The sequence below is a fragment of the Gordionus sp. m RMFG-2023 genome, chromosome 1, assembly GCF_954871325.1.
Source record: "Gordionus sp. m RMFG-2023 chromosome 1, tfGorSpeb1-WG-v2, whole genome shotgun sequence".
Taxonomy (NCBI): Eukaryota; Metazoa; Nematomorpha; class Gordioida; order Chordodea; family Parachordodidae; genus Gordionus; species Gordionus sp. m RMFG-2023.
The window spans coordinates 7,259,965-7,277,025 of NC_088775.1; the positions used below are offsets into that span (position 1 = coordinate 7,259,965).

General features: G+C 24.7%; 1 protein-coding gene across 4 annotated transcripts; it reads right to left on the reverse strand.

The window, feature by feature from the left end:
• Window positions 1-2,685: 2,685 nt before the first annotated feature.
• Window positions 2,686-9,940, reverse strand: LOC135932059 (phosphatidylinositol N-acetylglucosaminyltransferase subunit Q-like). Of its 4 annotated transcripts, none has more exons than XM_065469401.1 (8): window positions 9,818-9,940; window positions 9,637-9,763; window positions 9,390-9,543; window positions 5,819-5,899; window positions 4,699-4,810; window positions 3,926-4,043; window positions 3,342-3,406; window positions 2,686-2,882 (listed from the first exon to the last, which is right to left on the reverse strand). In XM_065469401.1, exons 1-8 carry the CDS (start codon window positions 9,917-9,919, stop codon window positions 2,757-2,759), a joined length of 885 nt encoding a protein of 294 aa, XP_065325473.1. In that variant the 5' UTR covers window positions 9,920-9,940; the 3' UTR covers window positions 2,686-2,756. The 4 variants fall into 4 exon arrangements, with proteins under 4 accessions (XP_065325473.1, XP_065325474.1, XP_065325476.1 ...); XM_065469402.1 differs by having other exon boundaries at window positions 9,637-9,756; window positions 9,818-9,861; XM_065469404.1 differs by having other exon boundaries at window positions 2,745-2,882; window positions 3,926-4,038.
• Between the last annotated feature and the right edge of the window lie 7,121 nt (window positions 9,941-17,061).

The window sequence follows — 17,061 nt, forward strand, 5'->3', positions numbered from 1 at the left end:
ATAAAATACTTATTGATCTATAACAGGTATAATAAAATAATAAAAGTATTAACGCCATCTATTTTAATTGAATATATTTATATATTTAAACTAAATTAAGTAAAAATAATTTAAAAGATTTTATATATTATTTATTTAGTTTTTCATTTGGATTTAAAATAATTAGTCATTTCATTCATGAAGGAATATTTGATTTTTTTTCCAAAAAAAATATTTAGAATATTTAAATGTTTTTCTTCGAAAATAAAATTTTTTAAAGATTTATGCTCAAAATATATTTGAAATTTTTTTTAAAAATTCTTGGTTAATTCCTTTATTATCCATAATTAAAAAATTTAAATATATCTACTAAATTTAAATAAATTAATGTTATATAAAATAATTTTTCTTAAAACATTTATAGGCTTTTATAGTTCGTAGACTTCTGAAGTTGGCTGGCCTATTCAAAAAATGAACATGAATCGAATGGTAATAAATCGTACTCGATTCGTTTAAAAGAACAATTCACGATTTTTATTTGTATTCGATAAATAATTCGTGTTTCAAAAAAAAATAAATATTATCAGAATTTTATTGCTTTTGTAATTTCAAACGGAGAAAAATTGTAAAAAAAAAATATCTCTATCATATTACGAAATTAAAATGCATATTAATTTAATTAAAAGATGCCAAGCCAATTTTTTAAGCAGGTTTTTTCTAATTGTTTCATCTTTACGAGAATTGCGATTATTTTTAATAATTAATCAGTAGTCAATATAGAGATGATGCTATTTGGGTCGTCTAACTTTTGGAGTGTCAAATTAATACAAATATTAATTTGCGATTTTTAGAAGCAAGCCACCCCCCCCCCTTCCCCCATCTTTTAGCATTTTTCTTAATATCCAATTTGATTTCATGATAATTTTATAAATAATTCCTCAAATAAATCTTCATCTAAACAAATGGATTTTTGTTTTAGCAGTTTCATTGCAATAAAAATTATGATATGGTAAAAGTTGTCTAGGCATTTTTACTCATAAGATTGTTTTTTTTGATTCTATTATAAATAAACTTTCTTTTATTATACCTTATAATTTAAATAAACTCTATTAAAGTGTATCTACTTATTGAAAATTATTTTATGATGTTAGTGAAAAACATTAAAATCTTTATTTTCATTAATAAATTTTAATTATGCGCATATCATCGCACTTTTATTTGTTTACAAATACAATTAGCATACACATACCCTATAATTCCTATGCATGAGAAATATCATTTTTTGCAATAAAACGTTTAAAATAAGGTGCATTCAAAAATTTTCCCAAGAACACTTAAGGAGTGTTGTAAAAGATTTAGCCGATTTTTTTAAAAATAACGACTAAATAAAGATTTTACTCAAAGAATAACTTAAATTTACGGCAAAAGGTGGCCATGTTGTCTCTTGACGAAATCTTGAAAATGAGGCAACATTGTTTTAGTTCTAAAATCTTGATTTTTTAAAGGTTTTTAACAAGACTTCTCATGAACTTTAATTTTTTTAAATTTAATATTATTTGTATGGGCTTTATTATTGATGAACATGCTATGCTCATATAAATGGTAGATGATAATAGCTTATTTTGTCACTTTTGCACGGTAGGTTGCGTTCAAAAATTTTTCATCGAAAAACACTGAACCCAACCCCCCTCCCCCTTTTATTTGGAAAAGAAATACGTTTCAAAACATTAACATTAGGTTTTCCTAAAGTTATAACAAGTACAAATATAAGATGCAGCTTTTACAAATAATTTCTTATAAGATTAGAAGCAAAAGAATTTAAGTAAAAAATTTATTACTCTTACATTGTTTGTAATATTAAAAAATTGCATACCCCTGAGCCCTGGTAAAATGGAAAAGTCTAGTTACGCCCCGGAAGAAAATTAGTTTAAAAAAAATTTGTCTATATAATTTGACCTTGTTTTTTTTTAGTATAGCTTTAAATTCTATTCTAAAGAAAGTATATTTCTGCAAAGTTTCATGGATTTTTAATTGGACAATTTTTAAGCTATAAACCTTCTTTTGGGGGTGCAAAAACGCATGTTTCAACTCATAATATTTTTTAAAAAAGGAAGTTTAATAGTAATATTTAAATATCAATTCTATAGAAATTTTGATTTATTTGCGTTTTTAAGTAGATTTTTACACTTATTAAAACTATATAATGATTTTCTTTGGGCAAAATGATAATTTCTCTTATAAGTGTTCTTGTCAAAATCATTAATTTTTTTTATTAATTTATACGTAGGTGGGGTAGTCAACCATGTAAATTCATTGATTTAAAAAATAATAGAGAAAATCAACTTTGAAGGTTTCAAAAAAAAAAGATTATACACTTATGTAAACAAAAAGAAAAACTAAATTGGCTATATTAAATAATATGTTAATAAATTATTTTTAAATGAAAAAAGGGATTTAAAATGAAATAGGGATGTTATGCATTCATGGATCAGGATGAAATTTGATTCGTTAATTTCTTGCTTCCTATTTATAGCGTAAAGTTATTATTTAGCATCTCTGAATCCTGATAATGAAGTTAATTCATTTTCATGTGCTTCTCATAAATATTCTTAAGGACCTAAAATAGTTATGTAAGTTTTAATTTATTTAATATTATTATTTACAAATAAAAAAAATATATAACAATTCTAATTTACAACAAGCACTCGTAAATATTTTTTTTTGGTATAGAAAATTTGCAACAGCGTATATGAAGAAGAAAATTGTATTTTGGTTAATCAAATCAATTGGCCGACCGAAAGAGATAACGGGAGGTTGTACCAGTCCAAATTGAATGGCGCATTATAATAACGCACGGAGTGGATGTATTGAGCCATTATGCTAACAAAGCTTATCTGGGATACCTAAATATTAAGAGATTATGTATGTTGTAATTGATACAAGAGTGGGGAATCATTCTTAGCATAACATAATGTAGAGTCACCTTGTGTAAAATTAAGAGTAAGTTCTCAAAAATTCTAGGTAAAATCAAATTTACATCTGTGAGTAACTCTGTATTGGAAAAAAAAATATTACATTTGACCGAAAATATATCCTAAGATAATTAATGTAGGAGTATCTCATATAGGTTAGGCGGTAAAATAATAAAATTTCATTTGTGAGAGCACTATAATACAGGTTGGAATATATTTTCTAGTCTAGATTATTTTTTTTCTTCCAAATTTTAAAATCACACTTAGTATTAGTATTTTAATAATATGAAAGAAAATTATTGTAAAATTAATAATTAAAAATGTGTAAATTAACCAAATGTGTAAATTAACCAAATGTGTAAATTAACCAAATGTGTAAATTAACCAAACCTTCATATCCAAATATAAGGTATGGGGGGAAGAAGTTACATCAGCTATGTCATAATAAATCGACCCTAGAGGATTTATTATTTTTTGTATTTAAAGATTATATAAATAAACATTTCCTTCAGTTTTGACTTGCTCGTTTGTTGTAATTATTCAAAAATAATTGGTTTTTTTAACAGAGATGCACCATTACCATCTTTTAAGCTGATACCGATACAAAAGTTGCCGAAATCGATATTAACATGGCATCGGCCGATACCGTGATTAGTGGATCGAGTGCATCTCTTATTTTTTTTTCATTAAATATTAAAAATGTTATGCCATTTTTTTAAAGACTTTTTCATGAGATCCCTTATTCATTTAATATATGAAATAATAAATATATTCATTAATTTATTCAAAGATATTTTTAATAAAGACTATGTTCCAAATCTGATTTGCCTATTCTTAAGCAATATTGAGATATTAAAGATATAAAACTCTCCAAAACAAAAGAGATAACTTTGGATGGTTGCATCTTTAAATACCTTATTTATTGCTAAATGTAAACCAGCTTTGAGCGAAATGATAATAATAAATTCCGCTACCATTCTGAGTAAGAGAGCGGTGTAAGAGGCGTGAAGCTAAGGTTAAAATCGGGAAATTCAAGACTGAGCAAATGAATATTGACACGAAAAATGATATCAACAACATGGCCAATCTAAGCTTTTATAATTATACGTTAAAAATATATCTATAATAAAAAAAAAAATCTTGTTTGTATTTAATTAAATTATTTATGATTATGAACAACTGCCTTATTTTGGTTGGGAAGTTAAAAGCATCTAGTTCTAATTGAGTTGCTGATTTATGCTTTTATACTGTGCGACCACTAATTATTATAAATAAATACCCCTAGTCTACATTAGATTATCATGAAAATGATATGTAATTATTTTTTTCTTGAATACTAATCAAAGTATTTTTAAAAGACTTAATTTCAATATATTTATGAGATTTATAAGTTATCATTTTAAAACTTCTACATTGCATCATTTCGAACTTGAAAAATATCATTTTATATTCCCAAATGCCATAAAGCATGTGACAAGCGTAGTGTTATTTTTCTTCTTCAAATTTTGAAATGAAACACTCCCAGTTTAAAATGTTACTGTAGAAGTTTGAAATAATAACGCACTTTAAAGTTTAAAATGATACTTTAGAAAGGTAAATAAAATTCTATTACAAAAACATTTTAAAAAAATTCAAAATAATTATTAAATTAATTTTATTTTTTTTTTAAATGAAAAAATTAATTAGTTTTTTAAAAAAAAACAATCGGTGTAGATTGTATTTCCGGGATAAGATAATATAAATAAACCCCGGCAAAAACAGCGTAAAATATGAAAACAGATGGGAAAATGAAAAGCAAGATCGTAAATATTAGAGTCCCCAGGAACAGCTGATCAATTTCGTACGAGGCGTGATCGACCCTTTATAAATTAAAAAAAAAATCCATTTTAAATTATTTATGAAAAAAAATAGAGCAGCAATAATCACCCCCCCCCTCTCAAAAATAAATAAATCGTAAAGTTGAGTAATTTTAGAAAATAAAGCTTAACTTTGAAGAAAGCGAAAATAGATTAACTCGCGAGTCAATGCATAGGAGTCTTTATTCGGCATTCGCGTGTTAATATATCATATAAGATGTATATCAGGGTGACCGACCCAATGACGTATAATAATACATAGATGACGATGCATTCATTAGAAGTGTACATTAATGAAAACAGCTGGGACCGCCATTTTGATTACCCATATTATTATTAAAAAATTTTAACGAGAGGCCAATTTATTCCTATGTCTGGCGCAAACTTTATTAAAGAATTGCCTGAGCATCGAGATAATAAGGAAGGAAGTTATTAATTTAATAGTAGTTAACAAGAGAATAATTACTATATGAATTACCAAAATGGCGGGTCCAGCTGATTTGCATTCAACGACGCTTTCAAATGCATTATTATGAATGCATCGTCAGTCTAGGTATCATTATATGTCATTGGACCGACCTAAGATCCCACTTCTAAAATCATTAGATTATTATTTAGTTTAAAAAAAGATAACGCGAAGTATGCCACATATCTGTGAACTATAAAATATAAAAGCTTGCTTCGATTCAAAGGGATAGAGATAAAAGGTGGTGGTGATCATGAATGACAGCCGTTTTTTTCTTATAGTTAGACTTTTTTGGTAAATTTTATCAATGTGGTCGTAGCAAAAAAAACTCCGCGACTAGCCGAAGAAAGAGTGAATTGGGCATTTAATATCAAAGAGAAAAGATTCAGAAATATATCTGTCTCCCTCCAGGATCATAAAGAAGAATTTTTTTATATATAATGAAGGCTCGATAACTAGTCCACTTAATATAAATCATTACTTAGTTTTATAAAAGGCCAAAGTGGTTCATTACAAAAAATATATTTTATTTTTTTAAAAAAAACCTTTTACGCAGAGAGTTCCATTTTTTGCCTCTGAACAGTCTAAATAAGGAAATCAGGGCCACAATAAGGGTGTTGTATATCCTTTTTTTGTTTTAAAAAAGATATTAATTTTTTAGTTTTGACATAATTTTAAAAAAAATTTGTATAACCATCTGTTCTGTTAACAGGGTCGTAACTACGGGAACCCGTTCCAACTCTGCCCCTCCTTACTCATAACCCAAAAAATTTCGGCCCTCGAAAACAAAATTTTGCAAAAGGTGATGCGTTATCTCCTTTAATGCCTATAAAAGTGAATTATAATTTAAAGTATCATATTAAATCATGCTTTAATATTCCCTTCAAATCATTCATTACAAAATTATTTAATATTTACTATAATTAGCATGAATATAACCTAATTCATATCTCGAGGCGAGTATTATAAGAGTAGGTAAAAGGGATAGAGCTAATCAATATGATCGAAATATGCAATATTTTATCTTAAAATGTAACCTCTAAACAATAGAGGTCCAAATTACGCCCATCTGTTGGTTGCAATAATATAATCTAATTGAATATGATCTATTTTAAAGTAAATGTCTTAGGCCGTATCGTCATTTATTTTATTTTTGAAACTTATTTCTGCTCAGCCCAGGCTAAACATTTTTGAACTAGAACACACTATTTTTGGTTTATTTTAAGTTTCTACAACGAATAAATATATTGATTTGGAAAGAGTCACAAAGATAAGTTACGCAAGTAAATCTAAATTCTTTCTTTTTAAACGGTTTGCAAGAAGCTATAGATGCCTAACCTGTTTAGAAATAAGACGAACCAGGACATCGCCTTAGGGATTTCAGCGCCTTGCAGATGTCTTATTCATATGGATGAAACTATCAAAAAGTAAAATAATTCATTTTTTAAATTTCCCATTCTCATATTTGATAACATTTAGAATTTATCAGCAAAAACCTTACTGCAGGCATTAAATTATTAAGACAAATTATTTTTTTTATTATTTTTTTTTAAAAAAATATTTTAAATCTATTTTATGTTCTACTTCCAGAACAATATGAAAACTTAGAGTAAGAAATCGGAAATTTCATCTTATAATAATTATATTTTAACCATTGTAATATATACATATATGGCTATAAAATGTTTTTAAAGAATAAAAAAAATATTATGCATATAATATTATTTCATTAGCGAGAGAAAAAATATTGAAGGACAATAACTCCTACAAAAAAAAATTTTTATATAGGTTTGAAGTGAGAGATTTGAAAAAATATTAAAAATTTAACTTTTACAGATTAAATTTTATAATATTAAATTAATATCATATAAAGAAAAATTTATTAATTGTATTAATATAAATTTTAGTAAATACCTTAATCAAATATTTAATATAATTACATAATTAAAATTAAAATCAAATTTAATATAAATGGTATTAATATAAATTTTAATAAATATATAATTGTAATATTTAACATAATATAATTTTAATATAATATTTAAAGTAATTAATATATTTAATTTAAATTAATTTGATATAAAGAAAAATATATAAATTGTATTAATATAAATTTTAGTAATATATAATTGTAATATTTAATATGATTTAATTATAATATAATAATTAATATTATAATTACATATAGTATAACTTTATTTTTATTATATTTATAATATTACTTTAAATATTTTATTATATTTATAATATTATTTACCTATTAATATAATTTATTTATAATTCAATATTATATATATATTTTAAAATATTATACAATATTAAAACATTTTTTACATAACTTAATTTAATAATATAAATATAGGTTAATTTTTTTTGCAATATTTATTCTAAAATTGAGCAGACAAATTTTAAGCTTAAGCAAAATTTTGCAAAAGGTCACGCGACAAAAAATCAAAACACAAAAAAAGAGTATATCATGCGGCATGATACCAAGATGAACAACTAAAAAAAAAATTAAAATTTTCCCCCTCCACTCACCTTTATTAGTCATCATTTACTTAATTATAATAAATTTAGTTTATAAATATACCAAGTTTCAAATTTAATATAACTGTCGTATTGGGATTCGAAATCCGTGGGGATTCAGAATCTCTTGATTTTAAATCCTTTACCGAGAGTGATTTAAAAAATTTTAAAATTCGATTTAACCGAAATGTACTAGCATGGGTAGAGTACCCAAACTGTAAATTTCAAACAATTTTGCCATGAACTTTATAACTACTTCTAATTTATATTAATTTTTATATGGATTTTTCATATAAATTAAAAAATACTAAAATGTCTATTGCTATAATTGGCGGAAATTTCTAGGGTAAATACTCTCTCTACATATGCTGGAATACAATTCCTGTAAAAACAGATTTTTAAAATCCAAAAATCGCCCTTAAGTGTTGTGTTTTAACTAGTTTTAGTTATTATGTCTTAGTTCAAATGATATGTTTTTATATTACCATTTATATTTTTGTTTTCTTTGTTCAATTAGAAGTGATGTGTTTTTCTCATTATCATGTATATCTTTTTTTATGTTCAATTAGAAGTGATGTGTTTTTCTCTGTTCACGTATACCAAGCTTGTTTTGATTTGACAAAATTAAGAAGAAATTACCAAAAAATTAAGAAGATTACCAAAATCAAGATTATGTTTCAAATATTTTATTTTTAATGATGAAACATATATCAATCAAAAATATTTTCAAAAAAAATAATAAAAATCATAATAATTCTTAAAAAATCGAATAATTTTTTTTAAAACAAGAAATATTTTATCATAAAATGATTGACATTCTATAAAAAATATATATTTATCGATAAAAATCAAACAGCGATGACAGAAATACCAAAATTTCCAATTTATCAGAGGTCAGTCTGCAGCGATGGGGACTGTAAATTTCACTAAAAACAGATTCTGAAAAGATTATCGCACACTTTTATAAACAGATGCTAAAAAAAATGACAATATGACAGAATGTTTATTAATTATTATTTTAAAAAATTTAACTAAAATGAATTTCGATTTTATTTATAAAAATAAATGTTTTAGATATAACTTTTTTAAAAAATTTTATATTGGTTAAATACGCCATTTTTTATAGGATCGGAATTATTGGTCGATAACCAATATTTTTAAATGGGTGAAATAGTGGCCCGATCCGATAAAAAATATTGGTACATCCCTACTTATTGCTGATAATATAACATCATATTTTAATATTTAGCTCCATTAATTCCTATTTTTTTAAACATTACATCTAAATTTAATTTTAGTTCTTCTTTTAGGTTCTACAATTATAAATATCATAAAATAACCCAAACAAATGAGAATTTTATCAGATCAGTTCTTTAAAAAATATTGGTCTTATTTTTTAAAAATTCTAAATATTGATCCTGATCATATATTTAATATCAGCACAGCCCTAAAAATTTTGTTGTTGGCTTAACTAGGATCTTATAAATTAATATCAAAATCAAAAGGGATGAGTTGTGAGTGATTTTATATGGAATGACACCCAAATGGTCTGTATTGTATCTGTATGTAAAAGAATTATATTTAAATTACTTTGATGCGTAGACATATAAGCAAAATATGTGTAATGCCATGAGAGTTGTAACATCAGCCATAAATGCTATAAAATATGTGAAGCCAAAGCAAGGTATGTATCTAGCTAAGAAAAGAATTTGAGATAAAAGGGGACCAGTCAATCTAACATAATCTGTTAAGTTAATAATAGTTACAAGTATATTATAAGGTTGGTTATTTAAATGATTTTTTTGATACTGATAAATTAATACTAACACTTCATTACCTGTCCATAATCTGATGTGAAATACAAAAAAATGTCCTAAGGAGGATGTTAAGGGTTTAACCAATTTGAGCCCAGATGGGATGCCCATTAACCATTGAATAATTTGTTGAAGTTTACAAGCTACATTCTTTTACAAAATTCATTAGTTTTAATTATACTAAGATTTTATAAATATTACTACCTCAAATATATTTTGAAGATAAATAATAGTGTCCTTAAACTCAGAATTATTGATTAAATAGTTAAGGATCAATATGCCAACTATCAAATTTAGTATGTCCATGATAATATAATTTCCTGTATATTGATTAATAGATTTGTATCTAGATATGCTTATTTTTATGTGTGATTTAAGTTGAGAATTTTTAATTGACCTATTAATATAAGAATTTGATTTCATATATTTAACGTCATATTCATTATGTGGATTTTTAATATATTCTGTATTGATATTTAAAAATTTAGTAATTTTTAAATAATTATATTTTTCATATAGTATTATATATGTAAGGCAATTTTTATGAAAAAAAAATTGATTTATAACTAATTTATTTTCAATATATGATAGATGTATTAAGTTTTTATTTAAGTTTTCATCAAAATCTTTATTTAAATATCCAATTATTTTTAGCTTTAACTTGTTATCAATATTGTTTTGAGAAATATTTTTTATATCAACTTCTGCAGATACTATAAAATATGTTGGACAATTAGGAGTGTCAATTGTATAACCATATAAAATATAGGAACAATTTTTTATATTGAATTTAGGGAAATATATTTTGTAAACTTTTAGGTTATTCATAAAAAATTTAAATTTTTAGTTCTTACGAAAAATTAATTTCATAAGCAAAATGCCGAAAGTTGTCGAAAAACGAAATATTGCAAATATTTTAAAGGAAATATTAGTGCCCTATAGTTATGGGGGAGATAATAGGGTAAGATCCAATAATTTATTAGAATTGTATGTGGATTGAGTCTTATTATTATGAAGCATAATAACTTATTAGAATTGTATGTGGAATGAGTCTTATTATTATGAAGCATAAAAATCATTTTTGGATACCCTCATGGTAAAGGTTTGCCCAGCCTAGCGTCTACATGACAGGATTTTCACTGGATGCAAACCCCCTTCAAAAACCTTTGCCTACCCCCAAAAAAAATTCTCACCGCCTTCGGCGGCGGTGTCTTTTTATCATTATTTTCACCTCTAATTTATAAAGGATAACTTAAATTAATCTATCTCTACTACCAATTATCGATATTTTGTTAATATAAAGGATTTATTTTTTAGATAATAAATTGAATTAAAACCTCCATTATTTACAATGAATTAATTATTATGGCATTATGAGCTTGCTCAAATATCTAAAACTTTTAAATTACATTTAAAAGGATAGTTTATTTGGAAAACAATGTGTATGATTGTTTGCAATATATAGATTTGGTCGATGAATTGTATTATAATACTATAATAAAAGTATTTACAGCAATAAATTTTGTCCTATTTCATCTCAAAATTTAATTAATAAACCCCAAAAAATTTATCCCCCCCATTAAAGCAGCTTACCCCCATAAAAATAGGATGCAAACTGTTCCTACCCCTCCCGCTCATGTAGACGCTGGCCCAGCCAGACCCTCATAGGCCCGTTAAGAGAAAATAAAATTTCGTAGAAAATGGTGATATAAAATTTATCAATAAAATGACGACTGTTGTTATGGAAATTAATTTCCTATATGACTCTATGTCAAATATAAATATTTAAAAATTAGAAGGTTAAATTTGATTTATTTTAACAATCTGTATTTTATTTGTTATGACGAACCAAAATTTTTAAAACATTAAAACCATAGGAAAAAAATAAGACAGATTTCAGGGAACCTCAAGGAAGTATTACCTACGTCAGCAGATTTCCTGGAAATCTGCCGATCCGATTTTTTAAGCATTAACTTCTTTAGGGTTATATGCCCCTTTTTTTTCTCAGTTCTCTAATAGATTTTATATATCATATATTTTTTTTATTTTTTTTTAATATATGCTTATTTGTTTTTAATATAAATTATTGAGTTCATATATCATATTTTAAATTTAATGAAATTGAATTTATCAAAAAAATAATAATATTTACAATAAAAATAAAATACATTTTAATCATCACAAAGATTCAATTATTTGGCAATAAAAAATAAAGTACATAGTTCAACAGGGACGTCGCTAGAAGGGGGGGGGCTCGAGCCCCCTGAAAAATTTGAATAGCCCCTGAATCAAAAAATTTATTTTAATTGCTCCTTATTGAACTAAAAATAAATTATTTTATTATTTAAAAATTAATAAAACTATCTAAATTTTTATTGAATACTATATTAATTATTAGATTAGATTAATACATATATGTTCACTCTGTCAGCTTGCAATCAAATTCTGTGTTAAAAATATATCAATATCACTCAATAAATATTAATTTAGCATTAACAGTTGAAGCTTAATTGACTTTTATTATTTAAATAATTATATAACCTTAATTAAATAAATATAATCATTTATTAATTGAAAATTTAGCCGAGTTCAAAATCACTATTCAACTACATTATTGATTTTTAAATTTAATTATCATGTCTCCTAAAATTATTTTCAAGATCCAAATCCAAATGAGTATAAGATATTTATTTATAAACGTAAGTAGATATATAGTTTACAATCCTTTATAATATATTATATATAAAAATTAGGTAAAATGCCACTTTTACAGACGTATTTGACAGTTATATAATATATTACAGTTGATAATTTTAAAATTTTAATAATAAATGCTTTTGATAATAAATATAAGTAACAATTTGCATTCAATTATATAACGTTATCTATTTATTAAATATATTGTTAAAATAAAACTTCTTAATATTCATCTCACAATCGATGTAATAAATTAGATATCTTTTCTTCTCTTTTTTTAGTTTTTAGGAAAGCTATTTTTTTCTACTTTGAAAAACAGTTTGAGTTAAATTTTTAATCTGAATATATTTTTGATATTATTACAATCTACTATTATTTTAAGATATAATATACCAACTAGAGGTCGTGCAAAAATAATATAAAATCTTAATTACTTTCATCATATCACCTTGGATTTTATAGTTACAAAATGTTTCATTTATAATATGCTTCCTTGCCGTGTAAATAACTCAAGACCTCAATATATTTGCATAATTTATTCTAAAGATTTTTACTGTTTTTGTTTTCATCTATAATAAATTCTGATATGTCTTTAAATTAACCAGCATCTATTATTTGTGTAGCTATGTAATTTAAGATTATTACTATAGCTGCTGTGCTGAGAGCAGATATAGAAAAGCAATAATGATCAACTGTGTGGTCGTTTATATAACATTAAAAATGGAAGATAATCTTTTAGAAATTTTATATCTCACAAAAATTTTCTCGATTATTAATTTAGCTTCCATCATGTTATCTAAGAGGAAGCTCTAGCCACCATATAGTTTTATGATTTGGATTGGTCGTTTCTTCTTCGAGAACTGTTGACTTAGTAAAGCCTATAAATTTTTCCTTATTAGTCTATTCTATAAAACATTGTGTAATATGATAACAGAGAGTTATATTAGTTTGATAAACTTTTGTCAATGTAAGTTGCTAAGAATTATATTATTGCATTATGTGGTTTTTAAAAACTATTATCAATTGAGGCATATGCATGAATTAATTAATCTTTTTAATCACTTGTAATTCTTTAGACGCAAATTTTTTTTATATCAGCAATCGAAAATATTGTATATTATAATAAATAGATTTTGTATTAAAAAATATTATTTTTAGAAATGTCTTGTATTGTTTTAATTATTTATATGGTTTATTTTGTATGCAAAATATTATAAATGGCAAAATATGAAATTCAGAATAATTGTCTAGAGTTAGCATATTTTAAAAATGGATAATATATTAATATAAAACCCGGCCGAAGGCCGGGCAAAAGCTGGCCAAAGGCCCGCAAATTGGGGGGGTATGGGGGGCGAAGCTCTCCATAAAATTTTTTTTAGCCTAGCCCCCTAAGATTGTAAAGGCTAGTGACGCCCCTGTAGTTCACTCACTAAGTTATCAGGTTAAAAATTTCAAATTGAAGAAGAATTTTTTTGCGGGGCGAAGGTTCATCCGGTAAAGAGATTATTAGACATTGACTTACTTTTTATTACAATATTTGTTATTTTCTCTTTACAAAATCATTATTATTTATTCCTTATAGTGATCCCTTAAAACTTTTTGCTTTTTTATAATAATATAGTACAATTTGGGTTATTTTTGCATTTTTAGTATTTATTAAAGCTCAAAATAATCGAGGTTTTAGAATTTTAGTTTTAATTTTATTTTTTGACCAATTTTTAAAAATTAAATTAATATATAGGATTTAAGCCATACAACTTATATTTAAAGTGTAATAACTCTTCCCCCAATACTCCTTCCAGTCTAGGATTTTCTACAAGTATTAGTGAGTATAATGTCTAAATGTAAAATAAAAGTGGAAGAAAAGCCATTTCTGGTTTTTATTTTCGGTTTCTGATAATAAGCTGATTTTCACTATAAAAAATTTTATGTCATATTAAAGGTCTATTATAGTGCTATATAATAAAATTTAAATTATGGTTTTAGCTTAATTATTTTTTTAGATACTTAAATGTAAATGGTGTATTTTTAAATTTTCGTGTTTTTAAAGATGGACATATAACAAAATGTAAGCCGTGAAAAGTAACATTTTAAACTTTATTGGTTAGTATGCTACCATACCAAGATACAAATTTTTTAAAAATTAAAGGGATTCAGTTGAGAATCTAGTTTTTTTTTTGACTGATTTAATATAGAATACAATATATACATATACACTATATACAGTGTCATAACCAAAATTTATCCCTGTGGCCTGCCTTCCTACTAAAAATATTAATAATTATTGATTTTTCCATGGTTTTCTTTATATCATCTCTGTTAAAATTAGCTGAACAATTGGAAGTACTAATTTTAAAATATAAAAATATTTTCTGCTTTATTAGTGTCTGACTTAAACCAGTATAGTAGGTTGCATAAACGAAATAATTATTAGTAACAAAATCTTGGCCAACCTTATAATTAAAAAGTGATGGATTATTTTGAAAATTTCATCAATGTTTAGTTCTCAATTGTAAATTAACTGAATCTGTTTGATAGACAGTAGAAAGAAAAAAAAATTGGCATTATTCTAGAATGGGAAATATGTATATAAATATCGTGAGCTAATATTTAGTGCCTGACTAGTAGTTTTGATTCCTCTCAAATATGATAAAAACAAAAATAAACTGAGTAATGAACAATATTTGTACTAAATCATGAAGGGGCTTAATTAAAGCATTATATTGTTTTATTTTGTTTGATAGATGTAGTGGCGTAGGCATAAAGGGGGGGGGGTCATGAAAAAAAATGTAATTTTTCTAAATATTTTTTTATTATTACTTTACTAAATTGAGAATATAATTGCTTAACATTTAAAAAACAATATTTTTATATTTTCAATTTATTAATAATAAGTTTGATCTAGAGTATTTGATTATTTTTATATATTTTAAATAAATTTTAAATTATCTTGCAAAAAACTTGTCTAGTATGTCATTTTCATTTTTAAAAAAATATACTTTGTCAATTTCATTAAGTAGAAATAATCATAATTTAACTCTATTTCAACAAATGTTAAGCACAGTTATGCCACAAGTTTATTTGATTACCTAGGGTTATTAAATATAAGAGTATCAAAGCTACAACCACATCAAGTCTCCATATTAAAAGATATTAGGATTTTTTATAATGAAAATAATAGTAAAACCTATTTTAAATATTTTGCTTTTTTTTATTTTTTTTAAATTGCTTTTGTGCTTCAGAATCTTCGTTCTATCTTGTTTAATGAAATTTTGTATATTTATTAAACAAATTGAAAAGAAGAAATAACATCTATGAAGATCATAGAATCATGAGATTCAAAAATATCTTGTAACGGAGAAAAAGAAACTTTAATGTATTCAATCCAAATTGATTGATAATTCCAAATTTGGCTAACTTTACGCTTGTTAGTTTCATAATTCGATTACTTTTTTTTAATTGCTGATAAATTGAAGAATTAATATAGCACTAAATATTAACGCAAACCAGATAGTTAGAACTTCTATATTCTCCATTATAAAATGATGCTTTTTGACTATTTTTATCTTTTATTAATAATTATTTTACTACTTAAACCAACTACCAAATAGAATAAAGCAATAAAATCAAGCCCTATTTTATGGTTTAGTATGAGTTTCAGAATTAGTGTTTCCAAAAGTGTGACTCATTTCCCCCTTAGACCGTGATCTCATTAGTTTTCAGGTTCTATATTTGTGTGAGAAATTGAAAGTAATAGTCAGTCATTAAATATTTGTGCACGCCAAATATATAGTTTATTATATTTCCCATTTTAGCACTTTATCTATTTTGGCAATTTTCTTTTTCTTTATACTATCTACCAAACGGATTAAATTAATATATAATTATGATCTAAACATTTGATAAAATTTACTGAATACTACTATCTTGATTAAAGTCAGACACTAGCGCAAAACATTGCCATATTTTAGAATTAAAGGTTCAGCCAACTTTAACGGAGATTATATAAAGACAGAAAATTCAATATTATACAAGAATTTTTATAGTAGGGACCTCGCCACTAGGTAGATGGTTAAGGGGAAGAGAATTAATAGTAAAAAAAAATAAAAAATTGTTAATATTAGCATCATGCCAGAACGGGAGGTATAGAAGTTAAACTATCTGGTTTGCATTAATGATTAAATCTTTACTTATTAATTCTTTAACCAATTTCGCTAGCCACAAAAAAGCAACTAATTACGAATCAAATACAAACTATGATATCAAGCCTTAAGAGTAAAGTTATTCAAAGAACTCCGTTACTCAATAATTAATGCGCATATCATGCTTTTTAAGGGCCTCAGCCTTTTTGGTAGATAGTTTATAGAATAGAAAAATATTATTGGCAAAATAAAAATAAATTCCTAAAATTTAATCATGTTAGAAGGAAAATTATATAAGCAATGAACAATATGAAAGGCATGATTAGTAATTACTAATTCATCAACTAGTTTTTCTAATAAGTATAAAAACCAGTTTTAAGCGAAACAAAAACTAGGGCACGTCTTAGTCTGAATCCTAATTATCGAATTTTAAATTACGATTTAAAAATCAATTACGTATAAATACATTAAAGTTTTTCCATTTTGAATATTATCATTCCATGATCTTTATAGATGTTGCTAGTTTATTTAATAGATACTCAAAAATACAAACTATATTATTAAATTTATAAATATCTAATTAGTTAAACAATGTAAATTTTTAAAAAA

What these genes read in the sequence shown, in the direction of transcription:
- LOC135932059 (XM_065469401.1), bottom strand. Translation starts at nt 9,919, where the DNA reads ATGGACATACTAAATTTGATAGTTGGCATATTGATCCTTAACTATTTA. An exon ending in ATCTTCAAAATATATTTGAG is followed by an intron (nt 9,764 to 9,817) that starts GTAGTAATATTT and finishes ATTTTGTAAAAG; the next exon opens with AATGTAGCTTGTAAACTTCA. An exon ending in TGGAACTCTCTGCGTAAAAG is followed by an intron (nt 4,811 to 5,818) that starts GTTTTTTTTAAA and finishes TAATTTATAAAG; the next exon opens with GGTCGATCACGCCTCGTACG.